The 25,548-nt window shown below is 45.3% G+C and overlaps 3 protein-coding genes across 6 annotated transcripts in view; 1 reads left to right on the top strand and 2 right to left on the bottom strand.

The window, feature by feature from the left end:
- LOC144128338 (thymocyte nuclear protein 1-like) overlaps positions 1 to 16,030 on the top strand; it is a 59,224-nt gene extending 43,194 nt beyond the window's left edge. Inside the window, exons 2-8 of one of the 2 annotated variants that reach the window (XM_077661670.1) lie at positions 8,188 to 8,299; positions 8,755 to 8,864; positions 10,117 to 10,185; positions 11,638 to 11,733; positions 11,913 to 11,974; positions 14,607 to 14,797; positions 15,657 to 16,030. In XM_077661670.1, the coding sequence (XP_077517796.1) occupies positions 8,251 to 8,299; positions 8,755 to 8,864; positions 10,117 to 10,185; positions 11,638 to 11,733; positions 11,913 to 11,974; positions 14,607 to 14,797; positions 15,657 to 15,712 (633 nt within the window). In that variant the 5' untranslated portion in view covers positions 8,188 to 8,250 and the 3' untranslated portion in view covers positions 15,713 to 16,030. Of the gene's footprint in view, positions 1 to 7,973; positions 8,300 to 8,754; positions 8,865 to 10,116; positions 10,186 to 11,637; positions 11,734 to 11,912; positions 11,975 to 14,606; positions 14,798 to 15,656 lie in introns of those variants that run through there. The other variant, XM_077661669.1, reaches the window with a different exon arrangement.
- Positions 977 to 2,710, bottom strand: LOC144129812 (organic anion transporter 3-like). The gene has a single exon (XM_077663881.1). The coding sequence runs from the start codon at positions 2,708 to 2,710 to the stop codon at positions 977 to 979; it is 1,734 nt and encodes a 577-aa protein (XP_077520007.1).
- Positions 16,031 to 23,995: 7,965 nt separating the features above from the next.
- Positions 23,996 to 25,548, bottom strand: part of LOC144128335 (CD151 antigen-like) — a 99,858-nt gene continuing 98,305 nt past the window's right edge. For all 3 annotated transcript variants that reach the window (XM_077661667.1, XM_077661668.1, XM_077661666.1), the window contains one exon: positions 23,996 to 24,594. In XM_077661667.1, coding sequence (XP_077517793.1) covers positions 24,520 to 24,594 — 75 coding nt within the window. In that variant the 3' untranslated portion in view covers positions 23,996 to 24,519. The remainder of the gene's footprint in view (positions 24,595 to 25,548) is intronic.

Genomic DNA, 25,548 nt, shown 5'->3' with positions numbered 1-25,548 from the left:
TTTGACATTTTACGACAATTAGCTGCATTATAATTGTTAGCTTTCATCAGAATTTATCATAGGCTAGCGTGCAGCTGGGAGCATTAAATTTCGATGACCAATGTCCTTCCGTACGTCGGTACACAATTTTACAAATAACGATGTGTCTTGCAGGCCGCTATGAATGTAGATCAATGGAAAGATCATCTGACAGGCGAGCAGAAAGGCAACTTGGCGCCTTTAGTGGTTCATAGAAAGGCGTATTCTTGAACAACAAGCTGGCAATATTCCAAAGGCTCAATAGCGCCGTGGCTTGCGCCCCTCCGGAAAGACCTTACTGGCTGCGTCTCTGACGCGGACCTTAGTCGCATTAAAAATATGTGAAAAGGTTCGAGAGATGAAAAGGGTAATTTACTGTAACAACAGAATCAGATGTGACACCACAAATCTACATTGGGGAAAAACTTAATTCCGTAAATTCATGTTTTTTTTTACATTCTAAAGCAATACGAAAAACGGGATGTCCTTTAAACTGCATACATATTCTGTGGTTGTGCGTTTGCTGAGGCACAATGACTTTATCGCTGGGGCAGTCTGCAAAAGCACTACGTTTCGATTGACGGCGCGTGCTACTGACTGAAACTATAAACTACATTCGGGCGTAGGTTTTAGCTGGCACATCACTTCTGAGGATACTACATTATAATGCAGTTGTCACAAAAAATACATTAATTACGTTACATTACGCTTTATATTAAGTCCTCACAGTATCATGAGTCAAGGCAGCATATGATACCAGGAAAACATGGATTCAAATATAAATACGCGGAGCCCCGTTCTGCGTCCCAATCATAAGCAGTAGGACGGTAAAGTCAATAGTCAGAGCCCAAAAGAACTGAAAGGAAAACTTTTTCTGTGATGATATTAAGGAAACGAAGTCTTGGGGACATTTGCAAACACGCATCACGCACGGGCTAAATCAGACACAGCCCTGGAATCAATAGCTCTCCGTCGTATAAAACTCTGAGCCTGGGCCTCTCGATGACAGAGAGCTTGTACGGGACTTGCTGCGGCTTTCCTTCCTGTAGCTCGGCGTGTCGAGCGTGTGCTTCATGAATTCCACGCCACCTATGTTTTTGGAGGCAGGATCTGTGCTGCTTAGTATCAGGACTTCGTGCATTGGCGGGAATCTGAGCTGAGCGAGCATCACCGCGAACAGCACCGTCCCGGCGAGAGCGAAAACCACGTCTCCGTGTCCGACGTCCAGCACTGTCAGCAAAGTAGCAGCACAGGCGCCTCCCAAGCGGCCGAAGCCGAAGAGCCAACAAATGGTCACGCAGCGGACGGCAGCGCCACCCACATTCATGGCAGTCGTGAATATGATGACGTCGCAACCGAGTACGAGCGGCTTGGCCAAGAGAAACAAAACGCTGGTTATTAGGTCGCGTTTCCATGCGAACGTCAGACTGATCAAGCAGGAGCTGCCGCCTAAGGCGCCTAGGATGGAGACCAGCAAGTGCGGGGCGGTGGTCATCCTGACCGCGACAATAAGCAACGCAAAGCCCACGATATTCATGCCGATGGGTGCCAACTGAAACCAAGAGTTTGTTCCGGAAGGCGCCTCGGTCTCGAGAAGCTGTACTGCGAACATTGTGAAGGTAACAGCGAAACTAGAGCAGAACATCACCGAAGTCCGGTGCCGCAGGTCACGCGCTCCTGCAACGTCTCCTCCGGTAACCATGTGGCGGGCAGCACTAAGGGCAACCTCCTCATTAAGCCTCACCAGCATGCAGGACGTGGTGATTAGCGGGAAGTGGTTCATCTTGGCCGCGCTGAGCATGATCATTTCTGCGCTGGCCATGTCCTTGTTGGCAACGTGCCAACGCGGCGACTCGTATGCTGCGGCGAACGCGTACAGCGTGAGCACTGTCGGCAGGAGCATGATGATCTGCAGAACAATCCAGTCGACCTGTCGCAGCTGTCGCAGAAGCCGCGCAAAGACGAACCACCCTTCCGCTGTGAGCATGCCCGCCGACATGGCGACGAATAAGTGCAGGCTCCGGCGCCGATGAGTCGAAGCCTCAAAGAGCAGCGTGGAGGATAGCACCATGACCGTCGCGACGCAGCCAGAGTTGAGGAAACTCGAGAGGACGTACACGCTGTACGAGGCTGCAAAAGAGCTGCCCAGTGTGGCCAGCTGCAGGGCCACCACCGAAGAGAGGAGCACGGGCAGTCGACCGAAGTGGTCCGCAACGAGTCCGACGCCACTCATGAATATCAACGAGCCCAGGATGGAGACGGCCTGCGCCACAACAAGGAGCGGCTGCCTGTCGCACACAAGGTCCCAGCGGCTCACGATGGTGATGTTCTGCCTCTCCGGGTCGTAGTCCCACTCGTCGCAGCTCACAACCCTCGTGTCGTTAGGGTCGTCCGGGTGTTTGTAGACGGTGCACCGGCTGAAACTTCCATCGGGGTCAATAGGGATCGCCACATTCCTCCAGGAGGCAGCCGACATCATCCCTTCGCCCCGCGGCTGCTTGCACCAGTGGTCGACGTCGCCGGAGATGAGACGGAAGACGAGTGTGTGGCAGTGCATCGCGCACACGGACGCCATCGTGAGAACGAAAAGACAGCGCTGGAATCTACCGTGGCCGAACATGTCGCCGCAGTCGAAGCACTCGCTCGTCACCAGGTCGACCTGGGCCAACTTCTGCAGAAGGATCGGTAACATCCTCGCTGTAACACGTAGAGCTCGGTCGCTTTTCGAGCTTCGTGGTTTTTCTTCTTTCTTCTTGCTTCGAAACTAGCGCATGGTCTCGCGACCGCGTGAGCCACTATTGCACTAATAAGACGCTACCGTACAGTAAACTAAAAATCAGTTTTGAGTCTACCGCATGAGTATTTTGCAATTCATGTTGTTTCAGCTATTCTGTGGTACATTGCGAGAAAGGTATATTGCCAGCAAAACATCTTGTCCAAAGACAAAAGTCTTCCGCGGTAGATGGAGGGCTAAGAAGATTGTCACTACTTTTAGCCTTAACGTAGAAGTGGCTCATTCTCAATGTGGACTGTTGGCCAAGAATCAGGAGGTGTACCCCGAAGGCTGAAGGCAGCTGTGGAAAAGAAGTAATCAAGAAATACAAATTCAAATTTTTTAAACAACTGAATGAGGAAAGTTGCTGCAGGTATAGAAAATGAAAAGATTAGAAAAGAAAATGGCTCTATAGGCCGTTACGGTTTAATTCGAAGAAAGTAAGAATGAATCAAGTTTTACACCAGGTAGCCGCCTTGATTCAATAGAAGGTTGAATTTTTTTTTATGCCGGAGCTTCTTCTTCCACTTTTATTCTCCGCTCGGGACTGACATAATAATTTCGTGGTAAACAAAAAAGGCTTCAAGTATGCCGTGGCAGTATGATGCCAATTGCTAGTGCTTCGACATCAGAATTGATCGTGGCAACAAGAGGAATTTTTCGGCGTACACTTGGCCAAGTGCTCTTCATGGCTACTGCTCTTCGGTGTCAGCTAAAGCAGCACATGGTGTGGTCTCACGGAAAGGATACGTGTTTTGCAGCAGGAAGTAAGCGAGGCAGTAAGAGACAGCGCGAAGGAAATACCCAATGCTAGCAAAATTGTGAGGCAGTTGAATGTACCAAAATAACTTAAAACTGGGAAAATGAGATCAAAGCCCCTTGCAAAACTGATTAAGTCTCCAAACAAGATTCGTGTAACTTAGCCGCGAACCTGGCCATGTGATAAATTTCTTTCTCTCATATGTGTGATGCAGTGACGAAGAGCGTGTGTAGCATTCTTTCTTTATTTTTTTGAAGGGCTGCCCACTCTAGAACACCAGGATGCGTGCACGAGGACTTTTTAGCAGGTGTTAATGAACGTGTTTGGATCTCAACGACAAAGGATACTCAGTAATGTCTATGGCCTTGGTTCGATGCAATACAATAGGGGCATATCACAACGTTCCTCAAACATCGCATCGCACTTTTTGATAACGATTAGGATCCTCTGTGTTTCTTCTCTCGCTCGATCACGCATCGCGACGTGCTGAAGGTCGCTCACTGGCAATGGCTGAAATAAAAGAAAGCATCGAGACACGTGCCATGACCGAATTGTATACAACATAAGTAGCAAGAGAGAGAGAGAGAAAGAAACAATGTCATTGCCATAGAATGCTGTGATTTAGGGCAGGTTGGCCTAGTGTGGCTCCTCGCTGGAGAGTTTTTATGTGCGCGTGAAGTTTGTGTACGTGAACTGCGCGTTGTCATAAGTGAGTGTCGAATGGCGGGTAGCCTCGTTTAGGCTGGGCATGGATTGTTTAGAAGACGACCCGCGGACCGGCCAGCGGGTTGAGGCCACAGCTAAAAACGTATGTACACCGAAACGGAGCACTTGGTTTCTGCTGAAAGCCGCTTGGCGGTTCTTCATGCTGCTGCAGGAGTGGGATTTCAAAAACGATTTCGGCGTTTACGCGCTAGATGCTCAAAATAAAAAATATATAAAAGCTTTGACGGCTTGTTTTCTTCATTTCAATGGTGCATAAGACATTACTGTGCATGGATGACATTTAAAAGGATCCCTTATCACCATCACACCCGCCCTCCGCATCCTTGGCCTCCACTTGCAGGATTCTGGACGAAAAGAACATACCCTTAAAAGACTCAAGGCCTCCACGCAATCCGTGTTGCACCTTCTACGCCGCGTATCCTTCCTTAACAGTGGTTTAGACGAAGCGGACAACATGAAAGTAGTACATGCATTTACGCTTAGCCGCATTATATACGCAACCCCATATCTCAAATTGAACCGCAAGGAAACAGAACGCGTGAACGCCATGATCAGCCTTGCGACTAAGGCAGCCCTAAACATACCTCGTAGCACTAGCACAGCCAAACTCCTTGCACTAGGCATGCATAACACCATTCAGGAACTAGTTAACGAGCACCTTCAGACACAGTACCTCAGACTTGCCACGAGCGCCACTGGCCGCCATATATATACTCTCCTCCCTTCGCGTCAACATACCGGCTAACCAGTCAACGCTTATAACTATCCCTCGACACATTCGTATACCTCTCGTTGTGAAACCCATTCCTCGAAACGTCCATCCCCAATATCATATCCCCCGCCGCGTAGCTCGCGCTAATGCCCTCCATAAATTGTACGGGCAAGCCCACGCTGCCGCTTGGGTAGACGCCGCATGTATACAGTGCATGAAGCGGTAGCAGTTGCCTACAATCAAACCCTACCCCACACCCTAACTCACCGTCTTCCCTCGGGCTCTACGCCCGAGGAGGCAGAGGAGACCGCCATCGCCCTAGCCCTTGCACATTCGGACGCCCAATACATCTTCAGCGACTCCAAAACGGCTCTGTACAACTTTGCCATGGTCAGGATTCACACCCCTCCCTGGCAATTCTCGAACACCCCTGCCCAAAATTTACCGCGCAGGGTAGAGCTCCGGTGGGTGCCGGCTCACTCTGGGAACCCTGGAAACGAGGCTGCCGATAAATTGGCCCGAGGTTTGATTTGCCGGGCTAAGGACAGTCTCGATCTAGGGTTCTCGAGAGAGCGAGCGCACACCTTTGCGGAGCTCACGCAAATACCCCGTTTGGATCGTCGGACTTACCCCCTCCCCACCCCTCTCTTATGCACTGCCAACAGATCCTCTTCAGACGCCTCCATACCCGCTCTCTGTCATCCCCTCAGCTGTTACACCACTATAATGGCACATCCCCTGCATGCTCCCTATCCGGTGACCCTCACGCCACACTCTCCCACATCCCCACATCCTTTTCTATTGCCCTGCTGACCCTCCCCGACAGGGACAGCACGCCATCTCGAGCTGGGAGGACTGGGAGGTCCTGCTCACGTCTGCAGACCTGACATCGCAGCTTGCTGCGGTGACTCGGGCTGCCGACGTCATGTCCCGACATTACGTACATTAAGCAGTGCGCCACTGCGCAGTGGCCCAGGGACCCAGCAGGGTCTAAAACTCATTTGCGAAATAGTTTTTCTGTCTGTCTGTCTGTCTGTCTGTCTGTCTGTCTCTCTGTCTGTCTGTCTGTCTGTCTGTCTGTCTGTCTGTCTGTCTGTCTGTCTCTCTGTCTGTCTGTCTGTCTGTCTGTCTGTCTGTCTGTCTGTCTGTCTGTCTCTGTCGTGGTATTCGCTGGCAAGCGTTTAATAAAGGCACATCCTAGGCCGACTGATGAAGGGTGGTAATTTTGGCCAGTTGGTTCATTGCAGAAGAGGAAAATATACAGCGCAAAAAACGTATGGACGACAGAAGAAAGACAAACACAAGTCAGCGCTTGTGTTTGTCTTTCTTCTGTCGTCCATGCGCTTTTTTTTTTGCGCTGCATATTTTCCTCATCCTAGGCCAGCTGTGCCTTCGGCCCGTTGACGCGGCAACTGAACTCACAGTCCTTCCCGAAGGCACTCGCCTGAAGCTCAAGGTCAAACCTTTCGCCAAAAGCTAGCTGCGGGACGACATGATGCCAGACCAATTGCCTGGGTGGAGGACATAGACAAACAGTATGCGGATGACCTCTGTGACGTGTGTGTGGACGCTGCCAAGCAAGGCCCTGGCAGGTACACGGTCTGTGTGATTACGCCTTATTTCAAAATTATCAACGTGGCGACAATTCTTGCCCCCTCCACCAAAGACGCAGAGGCAGCCATTAGGGATCACCGCACAGTGACGGTCATCAGTGACTCAAAATACGCGATCATCGGCTATCAGAGGGGCAGAGTGGGTAGACTCACCGCGTCTTTACTCAAAAATTGCACACTTCCATCCCCCTTCAACCTTGTATGGGTGCCGGCCCAACCCGGCTGCCGAGGAAACGAGAAGGGGGACGAATATGCCCGAGGGCTAACCAACCGGGCCGTCTGCACAGATGAGCCGCTGGCGGAGCCACCCACCGCATACAACGAGATTACAAATATATATAGGGAAAACAGACGCCTTTACCCACGCCCACACTCAGAGTTTACCAGGGCACAAGCCACAGCTCTTAGAAGAGCTCAGACTGAAACCCGAGGGGTGTGGCTATAGAAGTGCTTTAACACTGAAACATTGCGAACATCACAAAGCTATGCTTTGAGTCCTTGCTCATCTGGCCCGCGGAACGTGCATGCCAAGAATAAAGATCTCGAGGTATGAAAGACTTTCGTCCCGATAATGAGCTAGCCCCGTGACTGAAAACTCCCGGTATCATGTGCTTGTAAAAGTGCTTCCTTCGTCTCTATATATCCGCAGACGTTTTTGGTGGTGGTGTCAACTATTATTGTTGTTGTCGTCATATTCGGACATGCCGCCGCGGCGGATAAGTTGTTATGGCGCTCGGCTGCTAACCCGAAAGACGCGGGTTCGATGCCGGCCGCGGTGGTCGAATTTCGATGGAGGCAAAATTCTAGGCCCGTGTACTGCGCGATGTCAGTGCGCGTTAAAGAGCCCCAGGTGGTCGAAATTTCCGGAAACCTTCACTACGGCGTCCCTCATAGCCTGAGTCGCTTTGGGATGTTAACCCCGCCCCACAAACCCATAAACCAATATTCGTACATAGCACATATGCCACGAGGAAGCAATGGGCAGGTTTGGGCAACAGTCGCAGGTAGAGCCCACTCGCTAACAAAATTTCTTTCTGTTGTTTTTCCCTCGTTGATCCTCACACTCCCTGCACGTAAGCGAAAGCGTCGCGAGCAACACACTCCGCTGTTTGAATATCCCGCCGTTTTCTCCTTTGTTACCGCGGAGTAGCACGAGCATGCAGGCTGGCCAGTTTTACGGCACACAACTTCATTCGACGCTTCGACCGACGCTTCATAAGGCCTGATCTTCGAACTTTCGACTTTCTCAACTGTGTTTACAAGAATTAGAAGACCAGCACAGACTGAATAAAAATCCTCATGAGAGCAAATATTTCAAAATGGAGCTATCAGATGGCAGCACCAGTAAAACTACTACTTACTTTCCTCCATGCTACCGCGTCACCTACCGCGCCAGAACAACACGCGCACGCAATTTGCTTCGTTGCAGCGCCCGTTTTCTAACGGTTTGGGCTCGTTTTACAACGTGGAATTTGGTCGATACCAACTGTATTTTTGACTGAGCCCTGTTCATATCTTAAAGAAGTTGGTGTCGTGCTACGCTGTAGTCGGGCGCGCTTGACTTTAATAAACCGTGATTTCGCAGCCCTTTGCTTGGCGATCCAAACTTCGCTGCTGTGAAGAATATCGACCGTGTTCCGGCTTGCACATGCCTCGACAGAAAAGAGCAAGGACGTCAGGTGCAACGGGAGATGCCGGCAAGGACTTTTGTGCATTCATTTGACTCCGTAGTGCTCAGTCTGAGCGTTCTGAGTGTAGTAAAAACGGGTGCCTTACGTGCATCTCTCGGTCACTGTTGACTTTTACTGGCAAGCGAAATAATGCTGATTACTGGCCTTTTCCTTGGCTGTCGGTCTCGGTAGTCGTTGGTTGATCACGGCGGGCTATTTTGAATCTGCGCCAGGATGAAGGGAAAATTTTCTTATTCATAGCGCCGCCGCACGAGAACGAAAGAACGTGACGCCACTAAACGAGCAGTTCACTTGTTTTGCTGACGCTTCCAACTAGTGTGTCTGTGCGATTGAGGCCTGTAGCTTCCTGACTTTGGCACTCTTTTTTTTTGTGCCTTTCATTGCGATCAAATGCTGACCTATGTTTATTTAAGATCGCAACCACACACCCTTACATCTAATCAGACTCGCTTTGTTTTCAGATGAACCAGATAAGAAAGTGTCGAAAGGAGCGCAATTAAGAGAAGAAGTTGTGCACTGGCTCCTCAAATCTGAACCAGAGAGCCGCATAGAAAATGGTGTGGACATGAAGGTATTGTTACCTCATTTACAGTGTTTTGTGTATCACTAAGTCAAATCTCCTCCTTCATGCATTAGAAATTCAGAGCAAAAACTCTCAGTTTAGTCATTTTCGGCAGCCATTTGCAACTGTCAAAGGCAGCCTGGAGTCTCATCCTAGTGGTGTTATCGCATGTGTTCAGCTACATGCCAGTTAACTGCAGAGCATAGTGTAAAGAGATGGTTAAATGCAGACTACTCTACTGCAAGTAGCGAGCTGCTAGTCAAAATAGTGGAAATTGATAAAAGGAGCTCTCGGCAACTGTCAGAGAACAGTGAGAGGTGCTCACCCCGATTAATAAATTAATGGTAGTGTTTAGCAACTCCTCACAGGAGGGCAACTTTGGCAGGGGGTCTGCCATCGAGCGCACTAGGTGTGAATTAGGTAGCATGGAAAGGGAAACAACTAGAAACCAAAATGTGTCCAGTCTGTTTGCCTTGGTATGTTCACTTTTTATGCTGTTCCGCTGTCATGACTGCATGCCAGTTAGCTGTATTTTCATTCTTCCTGAAGGAATGCATGTTCGTTATAAAGGAGTAATTACTCATTGGCATCCACCAAAGTGCAGCCATACGGCTACAAAGGAAAGCTATACAGCTTTTTTAGAAACTTCACAGTTAAAGAAAAATTCGTCCTGGTCCGGGGTGGATGCGAATGAACAATTACTCCCTTATTACAAATTTACTCCACCTTGGGGGCTTCCCCTAAACATTTGACCAGGAATGCACGTTTGTTCCAGCTGTTTACTGAATAGAGAATACACAGTCTGATGAGCACGTTTACACACAGTGGGAAGTGAAGAAAGAATTGTAAGAAGCCGTGCCCATTTGTGTTTAGGTAGCACACCACTCAAACTCCCTCTTCGATGTAGCACTGAGCTTACTTTCACATCAGCATTGAGTATCAACTTGAAGCGCAGCACTTGAAGCGCCATTCCCTAAGATGTAAACTGCAAGCCTTTTGAAAGACTGCTGGCAGCCGGCCTTCAAAACGGAGACACAGCATCAAACATAGTATTGTTTACTTGTTTTTGTGAGCATCATTATTTTGTGTTGTCTTCTTCTGCCTCGCAACGATGCATTAGTTAATGTTGCAATCCGAAAAAAGCTGCAAGGTTGGTGCTGACGTGTACCGTTTTTTTTCATGGGATCATTTGAAAGTTTGGTGTTCAACAGATCGAGCCAATCATTGTTTTAAATTTTTTTTGGTCCTTTGCACTGTTCAGTTCAGCATTGATGACTTAATCCAGTGCCCTGAGAGAACATCATGTTGGGATGGAGTGAGAAACTACCAGGTAAGTTACTAATAAAAAATTCACACTCCCACAAAGCAGTGAGCGTCGTGGATTCAGCTTCCTGCCAGTGGCATGTTGCTGTCTTCTATTTTTTTATGATCGGTTTTGGTTTTATGAGGTTTAACATCTCAAAGTGACTCAAGGCTATGAGGGACGTCGTAGTTAAGTGCTCCAGGTAATTTCGACCACCTGGGGTTGTTTAATGTGCACTGACATCGCTCAGTACACGGACCTCTAGCATTTCGTCTCTATCGAATGCAACCGCCAGGGCCTGGATCAAGCTCACTTCTTTCGGGTCAGCAACCAAGCGCCATAACCACTGAGCCATCACGGCGGCTTATATTTATTTTTTTTTTAGGTGTCTTCCATCTAAAACGATAGCTCAAGTAATTTCCATCTCTGTAGATGGATGCAAATTAAGTACTGCATCACCTTGGCACGTACTGTGGAGCTTCACTGGTACTACTTAGGTTTAATCCACTAGCTAATAATCGCTGGTCTAGGAAAAAAAACGCATTCTTCCCAGAATGCTGCATACGTCATTGCTGACGCTACATGCTGTGTGGAACCATTTCAAAACTGCAGGCATTCTTGTGTTTCAGCAACAGAAGTAGTTAGGCAGCTACACAGCTTTCGTGAAAAAAAAGGCTGCTGTTGACGACTGAAAGCACTGTTTATTGTGTATTTGTGCTCTATGTAGGTTCTGTATCTCTGGCGCATTCATATGGGGAAGTCAGAACAACTCGTGGCAGACAACTGTGCCATGGATTCGGATTTTTTGTTCCAGTGCTGTTGTTTGTCGCATCATTTATTATTGCTGTTTTTGTCTTCGGTGCTAGAGGAGAATGCGTTCAGCATTCCAAGTGGATTGCTGACACCACTGTCAGTCCAATACGAACACTGGTAGTGGACAATCATGAACAATGTGCTCTGCCACCGCTGTGTTTTGTGTAGGGATTAGCTGACTGTCGCTAGACTTCTTTTATCTGCCTCACTCAATGCGTTGGATGCACACGCAATGCCCAAAGAGGAAGCAGCAGCAACAGTAATGTCAAAGCGGAGAGAAATGTAATTGAAGGGATCTGCGTTGGAAAAAAAAAGGACATCTCGCCCCTGTACATTGTGCTTAATTTGTCAAGAGTGGTAATTACATTTTTTTATAAATTAACCAAATTTAACATGGGGATGCATTCTGTTTTAGGTCAGCGTACCTGAAGAAACATTCACAAATCAACTTCTATATAGCTCTGCGGAGCAATAGCAAGGGATTCTGATGAGGCCGGTAGCAGGTTGATGCATTCTTAAATTGTAGCCAGTCATAATCATCACCACCACATAAAAATGACAACATTCCCTCATGCTTTCCTTAGTTTCTTTATGCTGGCTTCGTTCGTATACATGCTGCCATGGTAAATTCATACTCTGACCCTTTTGGCACGTTTTCATTTCCAGGCACGCAATATTATGAGAGACCAGATGAAGGTCGGCCATCGTTGCTTCTTCTACCATAGCAACTGTAAAGTTCCTGGAATAGTTGGCATAGTCGAGGTAAGAATGCATGAGTGCAAGTGGAAATTTATGTCCTAGCTCGGCTGTCACACTAGTTTGTGTGCATTCTCTAAAATAAATGGTCTTCTTTTCCATCTGAAACATGCATGCAGTATTACTTTTTGTTGACACTCCACGGTAAATTTATGCTTACTGTCATTCTATCTGCTGCGCTTCAGGTTGTCAAGGAGGCTTACCCTGACCACACACAGTTTGATAAGAAGAGCAATCACTACGACAGGTAAAAACATCATCTGAGGTATTGCACATCGGAGAGTTTTTTTCTGCTTGCATAAGGAGAGGATTGTGTTTTGTGGTGCCCCTATTGTGCGGGCTTCTCAAGAAGTGCGAGGTCATTGAAATCAAGGGAGCGAAGAAAGAGGACAGCATTTTTGGCATCTATCTAGAAATAGGCTATGGCTGCATGCAGTTTCCTACTGCTTTGAAATAGCTAAAGCATTTGTTTCCATCTCTATTTAATATTTGTACTGCATCCGTAATTTGAAAATGCAGCATTGCATTTACAATACAAAAAAGATGGCCAAATCAATGTTAAAAGCTTGGTAAACAGACCAAGAGCATTTGTGATTTCAGAATTTAAACTATAGTAAATGTGCACTGCACATTTTGGCAGCGCACCTGTTCAAGATGTTACCCATGCATTCAGCCAAAACTTTGCTCTTTTGTTGGTGGGTTGCGCCCTGCAAGGGATAGGCTTCTGGTGGCCAGGGTTTAGCAAAGAAGTGCCATGGTCACTCTCATACATAGACAGTGTCTACTACAGTTTGGTATGGTTCTTCACAACAGTTTGGAGAAGTCACCAAGGAATTATTTAGGCCAGTTACTGTTCGGAATACTTTTTTCCTTTAGGAATTCTTGACTCTTTGTGCTCTCACCTTGTCCTCATTGCTGTATTGTGATTATTGCCTCTCCATTTGCTCTCACCAACACTGATAGGCATTTGATCTTTCCTTTCATGTTTAACATTTTAAAAGATTGACTTAACCATTTGGTTCCATGCTGGTAAGCAGGGCTTATAGGAACAGGGATGGCCTGTAATAAGGGAAGCAGAAAGACAGAAGCACTGAAGCTACTGTTTCGTGTGTTCTTGATTTGATGCTAATGCAAAAGCTGACAAACTCAAACTAAATTATTTCTTGGCAGCTTCATAAAGTTCACTTAAACAACAAGAAGAATAAGTTGCACTTACATTTAGCTGAGCAACATATAAGCAACATACTGTAACCCCAGGAAGATGTATTATTAAAACAAACATTATTGTGCCCAACATTCTACTCTGATAGATTTTTATTTTTTAATGTTTCCTTGTCGGAAGGTTGACAAAGCTGACATTATTCATTAGACAAGAATGTAGTAGTTATGAATTCATTAGACAAGAATGTAGTAGTTATGACCATCTTTTAAGCACGCATACCACACAATCCTTCTAGTGGCCATGACTCTAAGACTGTGTTTTTGTCATGGGGTGAGGTAGGCTTTTGCAGATCTAATTACTTGTGGAGAACTGCAAAATGAGAATGAATGTTTCTAGAAGTGATGCCACACAACTTTGCAGCCATATTTCAACGTGCAGCTCAAATTTTGCCCCCACGGCACACATAAAAGTTGCATTCTGTTATTGAGGATGAAAATTAGCCGTTTGAGAAAATCAGCCAAAAAATATGTTTATACTTTGAGAGGTTAAGTACTTCATAAGCTTGCCTTTGATCTTTTCTATAGCTGACTCTTGCTAATTCGAAATCAAAAGTGACGGAAGATTTGTTCGAATTGTGCAAACTTAATTTAAAGGGTAGTCTTTTGACAGGACAAAAGCACTTGTTCAGATTAGGTGGGTTTAGTTAACGAGATTCCACTGTAGTACCAAGCACCGACATTACAGAAAGCACGCTCCAAAATTTCATATTGTGAACAACTGCAGTGCAGTCAAACCTTTCAATATTGTTCATGATTTTCGAAAATATCTAACTCAGATAGTTGAATTCTTCTTTATAATTACAAATTTGTGAATGCTGTAACTATGCAGCATGAATGCATGGCAAAAAAAGTATAACTCCATCATGCAAAAAAATGTTCGTTTTCAAAGTTTTTAAGTCAGCTTCACTGCGAGGCTTTTCCCCTACCAAAAGCATCCATTCACAAGGAGCATTCTTGCATCCATTCTTAAAGACAAAAACAAATGGAGATGCTCCCTTCATCTGCACAAACTCCAGATGATCACCAGCTGCCTTCAAGAGCGGAGAAGGAGTGCTGCATTAGTCTGCCCTCCATTACAGTCTGTTTCAGACTCCTATAATAAAAATAGCCGCTGCTTTATCTTTATTTATTTATTGAGGATAACCTACAGACAGTGTCTGCTTGGAAAAAAGGCTAGGGTCTCTATGCACATTCTTTAAGCAGCTGCTGGCTATCTAAAGTTTGTGCAAAAGAAGGAAGTCTTTTTGTTGTCAATGACGAACGCAAAAATGTTATTTGTGGAGGAGAGCTTTCGGTCAAAAAGGATGCTTTGCGGAGAAACTGGCTCTAAGAATTCTGCAAAATTTCACTGAGAGCAAGCATGTCTCGCTGTGCCCCTTTTACGTTGTAAATTGGCATTCACGGACACTTTCTGTTGGATGATTGCGTGTGCACACATTGTGCGCTTCTTGGTAAATCCAGATTTCTTCTTTTCTGGTAGATCAGGGTGAAACTTGTCTACACAACTTAATGGCTACAAAAACTAAGTGATAACCTCAAATGCAACAAATCTGATTCTCAACTCATAACTGCCTTTTTTTTTTTACTGATTTCTTCATTGATTTGGTAGTTTTTTTATAACTTTAAAACATCCTTATTTTTTCTATCCTCGACATCAGTGCAAGCACCACCGAAAAGCCAAGGTGGTTCATGGTGGATGTAAGGTTTGTTCGCAAACTTGATCGCCAGATCAGTCTGGCTGAACTGAAGAAACTTCACGAGAAGCACAAGTCACAAAATCCCAAGGGTCCCCTCGCAAACATGGCTCTCCTTGTGAGGTCACGTCTTTCTGTGCAGCCAGTCACAAAAGGTATGTAAGACAATAAGAATGCTTTTTAGGTAACTTGTTTGATATCTAGAAACTAGAGCGATCCTAGACTGGGATTTTACTATTTGTAGCCTTCAAGGAACAAAATAAAGATAAGCCTAGAGCATGAATAAATATTTTGCTAGAAAATAAATGTAATTTTAGTGCGAAAACACTTCTTCACGGGGTCAAACCGGCTCGCAGAGTTTGTGTGAAGCTTGACGTTGAGGGTGACCTTCTCCAAACCATAAATAAAAAAAACATTTGCCTGCAATTAAGATTTTAACCTGTGGTGGCACAAACATATGAGCTTCGCTGTCCACTGCATGAGCACACTATGCTATTGCCGCAGCCAATCCCACATTGTGTTAAACTGCAACACACTCTCGCACTGTGCATTGCACATCGTCGTCTTCATCAACTGATGCTACTATTGAACTATATCGTCGCCAGACATGCTGACAACCCAGCAAAGCAAAACCATGAGCCAAACAGGTTAAACACCTGCTTTTGCATGTCTACTCGGTTTAACTACGTTAAAACCCTGTCTCATTTTTTTTTCCTCTCTGCTTTTATTGCTTCATTGGTTTACTAGCTGTGATGTAAGATTTACTACAAAGCAAAAACTGTCACAAGAGACGAAACACGGAAGGCATTGGGAGTGGAAGGAATATTGAAGGCACAGTATGCATAGCACTCTTTCTGTGCCTTCTTTTTCGGTTTTGTGCTTTATTCTGTCTTTTGCCTAGCCTGCTTTTTGGTACTGTTGTTCACTGTGTTTGAACACTTATAGTTCCATCAGTTATGACAAAAGGCTGCATGGTTCTGGTGCTAAACAGTTTTTTTTATTTCCTTATTGCAGAAGAATGGGACTTCATCCTTAGCCTTGAACAGCCTTCATCCGACGATAGTGAGTAATGGCCTCGCTGGGATAAGTCAGTCAAGCAGCTCACCATCAGTGAAGACAGTGAGTGCCATCATCAGGAGCATTTCCAGTGTTCCCACAAGCTTGTGGACTCATGTGATATGCCTTACAGTGCAGACGAGTGCCATGAAAAAACTTGCTTTCACGGCTTGATGCTGAAGAGAATTGTGACACAGTTTCATGTTTGTTGGCACAACTCTGAAGTGACATGTTAATGCTGTATGAAAGAAACTGTTCAGTGTCATATGTGTATGAGTAGCCTCTGAAATGCAGGGAAGCTTTGTTGAAATAAACCATCATTGTGCATAGAACCTCTGTACATCCTAGTATTATTGCAGTCTTTGCCATTGCACTAGTAATGCGTTGACAGTATCCTGCATGTACTGCAGAACGAGCAGACTTCCTCTCAAGCGCTGACGCTGTCACTCATGGCAGCTGCATCATTCATTCTTTTTCTGAAACTGCATTTGTAAATTGTTTCTTTTAAGGGACACTGAGCACAACTTAATCAAATTTGTGTTTTGAGTAAATTCTGATTCTGTGGCTCTTTGTGGATACGTTGATGTTTGCTTGGCAGCAAAGGACACAGTTAGTATTGCTGACAAAACAATTAAAAAATCTCCCCGCCACTTAATTCTAACTCATAACGTCAGGTCTGAAGTGGCCTCCATGATCACCGTTTGGAAGTGAACGGCGATGTAGCCTAGTCTCCGTGATCCATGCCCAAAAATCTGTGTCTATGCATGCAGTTTGCTCACGAAAGTAGTTGGTGGAAAATGGTCTGTGGTCCATCTCTTTCCTTCATAAGCAATGGCCCTTAAATTTTTTGATCTCATTGTGAACTAGGCACCAATAGTGGTGCCAAAACTTCAAAGCATCTTCCTTATTTTGCTTTGATATTTTTGATTGATGCTTTCTTTTTCTATATGCAGTGTGAACATTCCTCACCAGACGGGTTTCTCTTGAACTCTGAATTACAGCCTTGCTTTGTTAACCTCTTTTATCTCCCGAGTTCTAGTTATCTCTAGTGACGTAACATGGGCAGGTAGTGACCTCTGATCTAGGCCGCAGGAATTAAATTGCTGGGGAGATAAAAATGAGATGGGGTGTATTTAGCATGTACACTCGGGAAATATTGACAAATTACTGGTATCCCTCAAGAGGATAGTCTTTAATAGTTGTAACTTGCCAGTACTCAGCTATGGGGCAGAATATTGGAAGGTAATGGAAAGGGTTGATTTTAAACCGAGGACAGAGCAGCAAGCTATGGAAAGAAAGATAATAGGTGTAACGTTAAAAGACCAGAATAGAGTAGGTTAGGTTAGGGAACAGATGCTTGTTAGTGATAGCTTCGCTAAAATTAAGAGGATGAAATGGGAATGGACAAAGCATGTAATGTGAAGAGAACATAACTAATGACCCCTTAGTCTAACGTAGTGGATACCAAGAGAAGGCAAGCATAGCAGGGGCAGAGAGTCAGGTGGGCGGATGAAATTAGGAAGTTCTGTTCACAGATATAAGGTGGCTGCAGCCGGCACAGAACAGGGTTGACCTGACGTCACTGGGAGAGGCCTTCGTCCTGCAGTGAATGTAGTTAGCCTGACTGTAAGTATCGGCAGACCATATTGCTGCAGTCCCAGTTCCCATCGGGGGTCGGCAGGAAGCCTTTGAGTTGTCCATAAATCTACATGCCCCGACAGTTGCCAACCACAGAGACGGGAGAGGGAGAACCTGGTAGAAAATTACTGGCGCAGTTGGAAGTGATCCCGTGGCTATCGAAAAACAGTGCAGGAGCAAAACTGAAGCCACGGATGAAGCAACGATCTCGCAACAGCAAGCCAGCAATTCTGGGAAGTCTGGGAAGGCGTAGTGCTGGAGGGAAGGGAAGCGGCAGCGGCAAGGACCGCGACAACTGACCAGCAATGCGAGGCTGCCGCCAGTCAGGTAATGTAGCATGTCAAAAGACTCAACTTTCACCAGCAGGCTACAGCAAGATGGTAGCAAGGACAACAGTAGCAGATTACTGATGCAAGACAGCCACTGGGCTGGAAAAGCAGAGCATCAACTGAACCACCAGCGGGCACAAGTAAGACGGCAGCAGCGGGCTCAACAACAATCGCAGCTCTGGGGCTACCTGATGTCCGCCTTCAAAAATCAAATGGTGAGGCACTTCTTGTTCCCTGCTGGTGCGAGCACTGCTGTCCAGATAAGCTTGGGTGGGTTACGTGGACACATGCTTCTTCCGTTTTTAACCCTGATAGGTGGAAAATAAAAGCAATGGGAGTCACGGATGACACTGTGTTCATTGTAAGCGGGGCAAGCGAAAATAAAAGTAACGAAAAGTCGGCCACGGCACGGCTAGCCGATGTCCGGCAATGGCTTCAGCACCCGAGAACACTGAACAACAGAGAAACGCTGCCAAACAGAACAGAGGCAGCCGCTCCTTCAAAGATGGCAAAGGCCTGATTTCCGTCACACCACTGACCCGATATCGGTGGGGCGCTAGCTCGCCAACAGTCCTGGGGAAGCTGAATCGTCTGGGAACTTGAGTTCGGGTGGGAGCACCCCGTTTGGAGACCAATAACAGCCCTAATTCTGGGTCGAGGGTCTTCAGGGAAACCGATTGCATGTGCTGGCACGATTATGTGTTTGTATTTGCTTTTGCTTTTTATCTGCAGGGGAGATAGAGCTTGGTAATGCTGCCAAAGCTGTCAGGAGGGGCATGCAACCCAGTGGACCAATGGTTTCATGGCGCCTTCTGCGAATGTGGAGCTTTTGAAATGAGTTTGATGTTCATTTTTGCCTTGTGTACTGTAGGGAGAGGGTTATGTACCTTACGAAAATTGGAGGGCGAGCCATACACTTGATTAACCTATCATGTTAATAGTTTGATATGATTGGATGCTACCGAATGTTGGCCGGGCCTTTAGGTATTTAAAACCAGGCCCCGGAGCCCGGAAAAGGGGTTCTGGGCAACGGTCAGATGTTATGCATCTTCGGCTATGCCGAGTAGGGGCCTCCCCTGTTGTTAGCCAGTTCCACCTTTTGTTGTATCATCTTTTTGCTGCTTAACATGTCTCTATTGCTTAAACTTGTATGTAATGTAAATTTCTGTATATAAAACTTCAAGTCGTACTCCCTTAATCCCTGCGTCTTAATCCTTGGCAAAACCGTCTTTGACGGGGCGCCTCTGGCGCGAAGAATACCTTCAGTCTGCAAGTCAACAAACCATCTCTGATGGGGCACCCCTGGTGCAAGAAAGGTAAAGAACGCAGCGGGCAACGACTTTACTGGCCACCCGAGCGAACTGCGTATTTTACAGAATGCCTGTGCACGCGGAAGTGGTCAGTTGCATGCTGGCTATGAATTTAGACTTCATTTTACGGCGCACGGCATGCATGCCACCTAGTGTATTTGAGTGTGTATTTCATTTACTTTGTTCTCGGCCAGTGTCTATTTGATTGTGTCCATGCTATTGCAACATCTATTACGTTCTTGCTCTATGTATGTCGCCCCCAGGACTGTTTCATGAAAAATACCATTCCGTTGATTGTTACAATGCTCAAAGGTGCCATTGGGCCTGTTGCAGAATATTGGAAATTGGGGACCAATGGCAGGGTTCGCACAGGCCCTTGAAATCCTTGAATGCCCTTGATTTTGGACGCAGTGCTTTAATTGCTTGAAAAATTTGAATCGCCTCACCTAGCTCTTAAAAGCAAATTTCTACACAATGACGAAGAGCTTGAAAATGAATTTGTGGTGGTACAAATTTCGAGAAAGTTCATTCTCTGCGAGGTGAATTTGACAGGTTCCGTCTTTAAAAAGTGATGCAGTTCAATGCAAAATGGTTTCGCATCTCCATATTGCCTTGTAAAAAGACAAGTTCCAGCCTGCCTGCTTAAATTATCCGTTTTGAAGAAAGTGCGTACTGTTCCCAAAGAAGATAAATGTTGCCACAATGGTTAAATAGGCCTATAGGAGCCAGCTAATAAGCTCTAAGCACATCAAGTACATTGCCAAACCTTATGCATATAGCAGCAGCAGCACATTGAGTTTAATGTGCACTAGAAATAATCACCAGGAATGCCTGCATATGAGTGCGAGGACTGTCCAGGTTGTTCTCAGCGTAATAGAAAAATGGTTTCTATCTTAACAAGCAAATATAATTTTGAGCATGGCTGAGCTATATGCGCTTTTCAGTGAACCATCTGCGGTCTAGTCAAATGTCATAGTGGCCTCCTCACTGTGCGAACATATGTGAAGTTGAAGGTTTCCATGTATCTGGTGAGTAATGAGTACAGCCTCTTCTTGGGAGAGCTAAAAGAAAACACCAGCAGATGAGCAGGAAAAACGGCAACAGAAGGTACTGTAGCTGGATGTTGAGAGCTCTCGCGAGAGACAGAACTGCAGAGAATGTTAGTCTTTGCTGGAATCTGCAAAAGGTCTACCTTTTGAGGTTAAAAATGACATAACCGTACTTGTTTGCTTTCATCGGCCACCGACAAAAAGGCAGAGATGGTGTCCATAAAAAGCAAAAGTGTAGGCAAGCTGCCAAAGATTCCTAGTTTAAATGATGTTTGGTATGTGTGATTAGATACATTTTTTTTTTGCCCTCCTTGATTATTGCTTCGTTCTGTCTGAAATCCTGGAATTCTTTTTGAATTATAGTTAACATATTCTGTATGAACCCTAATCAGTGGAAAGCCTTTGAGTCACCTATAAATCTAATGCCTTGACAGTCATTGACTAGACAGGTGAGAGGAGAATCGGGGGAAAATTTACTTTTACGGGTATGATGGGATGTAACATTTGGACATAATTCAAGAAATTCGGTTCTATGGCTCCAGCCTTAACCCGTATCTTACTACATTTTGGTATATTCAGTGAGAGTGCATCTTAGACCAGGAATGCCTTGTTTTTGGCACTTACAGTAATGAACAGAATGCAGATAGATCTAGTGCAAATAATGGCAAGAATAATCCCAACACATGATTTAAAAAATGACGGCCAAATGCAAATTACATCAGCTAGCACTTCGGTTTTCACTTCAAAGCTCAGTATTCAAGGTCAAGCAGGCTTCAGACAAAGATCGGCAAAATCGGGCTTAAGCTCCGCATTAAGGGTGTGACGCGATAGTGTTATTGGGTTAATACGCATATATGCAGAATCTTTTACTTTACATTTGTAGATCGCTAGGAATGCTCGTAACACCTCTGGCACAATGGTGCAGAGGTTGAGCGATGCATCACTGTTCCGACAGGCGGCTGTTTCAAACCCAGCCCCCGGCGGGGTTTGCGAGACCCAGGTTGCTATTCCCGAGCGACCTCTCACGACCAGTCATTAACTGCCACCTGCCACTGTGGGCAGGTTGTTATGTCACAAGGTCATGTGACCTATGTGGCCCGCTTGCCACCTAGGGGGCCGGCTAGGAAGAGGCTTCGGACAAACATCAGTGAAACCTGAGACTGGGGTTTATAGTGCTAGCGCATTGAAAAGAAACAAAAAGTACTTACTGAACCGTCTCTCATGACCAGAGGGAACTCCAGTCATACACACTTCACCAAATCTTAATTTGGTCATGCTGTGACGACTACTTTCGTGTCAACCTCAGATCATGGAAATATTACAGGAGGCAGGTGTCCAGGAAATGAAGTGAAAAGTTTTTCAAATGTAGAGTGCTGTTTAAATTCTCAGATAACTCATCGATGGAAAAGCTCTGGATTTGTCTTTGTTGCCAAATACATTTAACAGCTAGCAAGCGGAGGTGTACCACCATATGACCTTGCTGGTTTTTAGTGCTTTGATTACCTAGTAGCTTGTAAAAAGTCCGATAAAATTATTGGACAGAGCACAATATTTCCATCTTCACTTCACAATAATTTCAAGCTAACCATTATAGTATTTTCCGAGTTACTTTGACAAATAGTTCTATAATAATTACTGCTCGTGAAAGCAAACAACATATTGAAATGCTAGCTCTAGCCAGAAAGCCTAACCAAAAAATAATTTGTTCTAATTAATTAGTGTATTTAACTACAACCCAACTAATGCATTCCAATTCTCCTTTATTATGAACTCAGCTTTGTTATTTTGAATGGTGAATTGTTTTGTAGCAGCTTCTCAAACTTTCTGCTGGCACATTTCCTCAGAAAACTTTCAGGGAAGTTTTTTTTTAAGCGTGCACCAGGTTATATCTGCATTTCCTGTTCATAGCACTTCAGAAAAGCTGTGGTCTCGGTAGCAGTAACAACCAACTACTGCACTATCGCTTCATCTTTGAAATCTTCCTTCAGCTTACCCCACTCGTCTAGTGTGTGGTCACCGTGTCTAATGGGTGTCCTCCACATCTTGTCCCGGGCTGTCACCACTGGCAGCATTTTCTTCCTAATATCTATGTCTACCACTTCTCTCAATCTCTTTATTGGTCCCCATGCTCTGTTTTCTTCGACATGCATCTCAATGCCCTTTTTCTGACATACTCGTCATCCTTCATCACATGACCATGCCAACAGAGCTTTTACTCCTGCAGCTTCACTCCCACGTTCTCCACTGTGACTGTGTACTTTATGTGGTCGTTTCATACCCGATCCGTCGATCCTGGCGCCTCCATATGTTCCTCCGAGCAATCTGTCACTTCCATCCTCTTTGTATTCTTTTAGTGCGCTAGCACTTATAATAGCCATTCCCCGCGTTTAGGTGTGTTTGTCTGAAGCCAGTTTTGTGGCAGGCTGCTCATCTGCACACTGGGTGGTGTGCAGCCTGACCAGGTACGTATTTACAGGGTGTCCGAGCTAACTTTAGCCAGGATTTAAAAATATGCCGAGGCACTCAGAGGGTGCGACCAAATGCATGTTGCTGTCTATTGTATGGAGCAACTCGCACTATTCTTGTATTATGCTTAATTGCATAATTAGTCGAGATTAATTAACCAGCTTCGCAAGCAAAGAAAATAGGTGAAAAAGTCCAATGAGAAAGTTTTAGAATGGTCCTCGAAACTTCCCATTAAACAGTTTCCAACTTTCAATCTATTACGTATCTTTTTTTCGCTCCTGCAGATGCCCGCGAAATACAAAAGAATACCACGTGACATGTCCACTTCCGTGCCACAATTGCAGTGCTCTCAGACTTTCCGCCCAACAAACCAATAGCTCATTTAGCAGGGTGTCCTGCTGCTTAAAACGTGATACTGTGACGCAGACACTGGCTGTGCGATTTACGAGAGTGCAAGCGATAAGGACTGTGCACGTCTGCTTGCCGCTGTCAAGTGCCACAAGGGAAGCATACCGCTGCCATAAATCGCACAGCCAACTGCTGCTTTGCTGCCCTGTCGCCTTTTAAGCGACAGCACACTCGGCTAAATGATCTGTTCATTCCTGCATGGAACGTTTGAAAACACTGCAATCTCGGCACACAAGGGGGCATATCACGTATTTTTTTGTACTTCGCAGGCATCTGCAGAGAGCAATAAAAAGCCGATACTTAATAGTTGGAAAGTTAGAAATCGTTCAATGGGACATTTCACGGACCGTTCTACATCTTTCTCACTGGACTTTCTCGCCTATGTTCATTGCTTGAAAAGTTGGTTAAATTACAGATTGAGTTGCTCCATACAATAGACAGCAACATGCATTTGGTCACGCCATCTTAGAGTGCCTCGGCATATTTTTAACCCTTGGCTAATGTTAGCTGGGACACCTTGTATATATATATATACACACACACATACACCTAGCAACCTGCATAGAAGGGCAGTGGCGCATCGCTTGACCACTGCACCACTGCGCCAGGAGTGGTGGGAAGACTCCCAGGGATCTATGAATGGACAGAATAACCAATTCCGCATATATGAACACTAACCCATTATCGCTATCCGAACTACCACCATCCATGAACACTGGATCTGAACACCAGAACCGAAGGGAAAACGAACTGCTGTGCACCTAGTTCGCACTTGGCCTAACTATGCAAATCGACCATCATTTTTTTTTTGTTCATTCAGACCTGCAGTCTCCATTACGTACATCATCAGCAGTCTCTCTACTGTCCTGAAAATTTGTCCCTTTTGAGACTGTCCTGTCACATAACACTGCCAGCATCTCTCTCCAGTCTTTCCATCCTGCCTGTATTCTGCATTCAACCTCTTCCTCAGTTTCTCCATACTTTCAAATGTGGACCCAAGTACCAGAAGCTGCTTACTTTCTATTAATTTCGCTTTGATTTGGTAATAAGGCATCATGTGAACAATAAACAAAGACACCATAAAATTGTGACTGCAATTTGACGGACATACAACACAGTCAGTTTATTTACAACCAAAAGCCACAGTCTTCACAGAAAGCCAGAAGTCCTATAAATAAGGTGTAACAGAGCTCTCACGAAGCACATTTCATACTTCTGTGCACGGTCAGTTCTACGAGGGCAAGCAGACAAACAATACACAACTTCAGCCATCTGACTCTGTGATATTGTGTCGTCCATTGATAATGGCACAGCACAACCTTGATTTCTAAAAAGCTTTGTGCATTTTGAGTCACACTAAATTACGCATTTCATTTGGTACACTTGCAATGCACAGCTATTTACAAACAAGCACAAAATCACACCGAGATTCTTTTCCTGGTATATAGCGTACCAAATAAATAACCTACAGAGCTGCACTTCAGGCTATGTACAGAACAAAGGCGAGCATTCTCTATTCCTCCTTTTTAAGGGCAGTGCCTTTGGTATATTGTGGACGTCATGTTGTGTAAATATGTTCTTTTTCACAGCAACGTGTTGTTTCAGTCTTCATGGAGCAGTATCAATAGTACTGAGGATGTCTCCTATAGTCCCGTAACCGCAGGTACAGACAGCAGGAGAATATCATGCCAAAAACCTGGAAAAAAAAAAAGTGGAGGCCCGGTGACATGAGTTGCTGTGGTCCCTAAGCAGCGAGTGCCTTTGTGTGGGTAATAGTAATAGTTGTAGTAGTAAACATTTAGATATTGCAAAAAAGGCTGATTTCCAGCCAACTCGGATGTTACTGATAGCAAGAAATGGAAAGTTCCAATGTTTCGTTGGTTTTTTAGCAGAAGTCCTCACTTGCATGTTTTTACTTGCTGTCTCAATATCATGGCCTACGTAGTGATGCTTGCAGCCAGTTTGCTGCTTTTTTTTTTTTGTTCTTGGCCAATTAACCCAAACTGTTTCTATGCATTGAAATACGGGTCTTATTCATTCAACATTGTTCAAAAACAAAACCTATGTAAGACGAAAAAAAAGATCTGCTGAAAGCTTCACATATTGTTTTGCTTTCTTTCTTCTCCTCGCCGCGGTGGCTCAGTGGTTAGGGCACTCAGCTACTGATCCGGAGTTCCCTGGTTTGAACCCAACCACGGCGGCTGCGTTTTTATGGAGGCAAAACACTAAGGCGCCCGTGTGCTGTGCGATGTCAGTGCACGCTAAAGATCCTCAGGTGGTCGAAATTATTCCGGCGCCCTCCACTATGGCACCTCTTTCTTCCTTCCTTCTTTCACTCCCTCCTTTATCCCTTCCCTTATGGCACAGTTCAGGTGTCCAATGATATATGAGACAGATACTGCGCCATTTCCTTTCCCCAAAAACCAATTAATATTATTTCTTTCTTCTTCTCGGGAAATGATAAAACAACTTGAGATGTTTTACATTAATGCAGGGATATACCTGCCGATGAGATGTTACCATATTCTTCAGGTTTCACAAAACACGTATATGAACAAAAACTGGTTTCTTTTACATCAACTGGTACAGCGAGAGTTAAGGTTTGGTTTGGTTTATGGGGGTTTAACATCCGAAAGCGACTCAGGCTATG

The sequence above is a fragment of the Amblyomma americanum genome, chromosome 4, assembly GCF_052857255.1.
Source record: "Amblyomma americanum isolate KBUSLIRL-KWMA chromosome 4, ASM5285725v1, whole genome shotgun sequence".
NCBI classification, from domain to species: Eukaryota; Metazoa; Arthropoda; class Arachnida; order Ixodida; family Ixodidae; genus Amblyomma; species Amblyomma americanum.
Note: the sequence above shows the minus strand (reverse complement) of the source record. Positions and strands in the feature narration are given on the sequence as shown.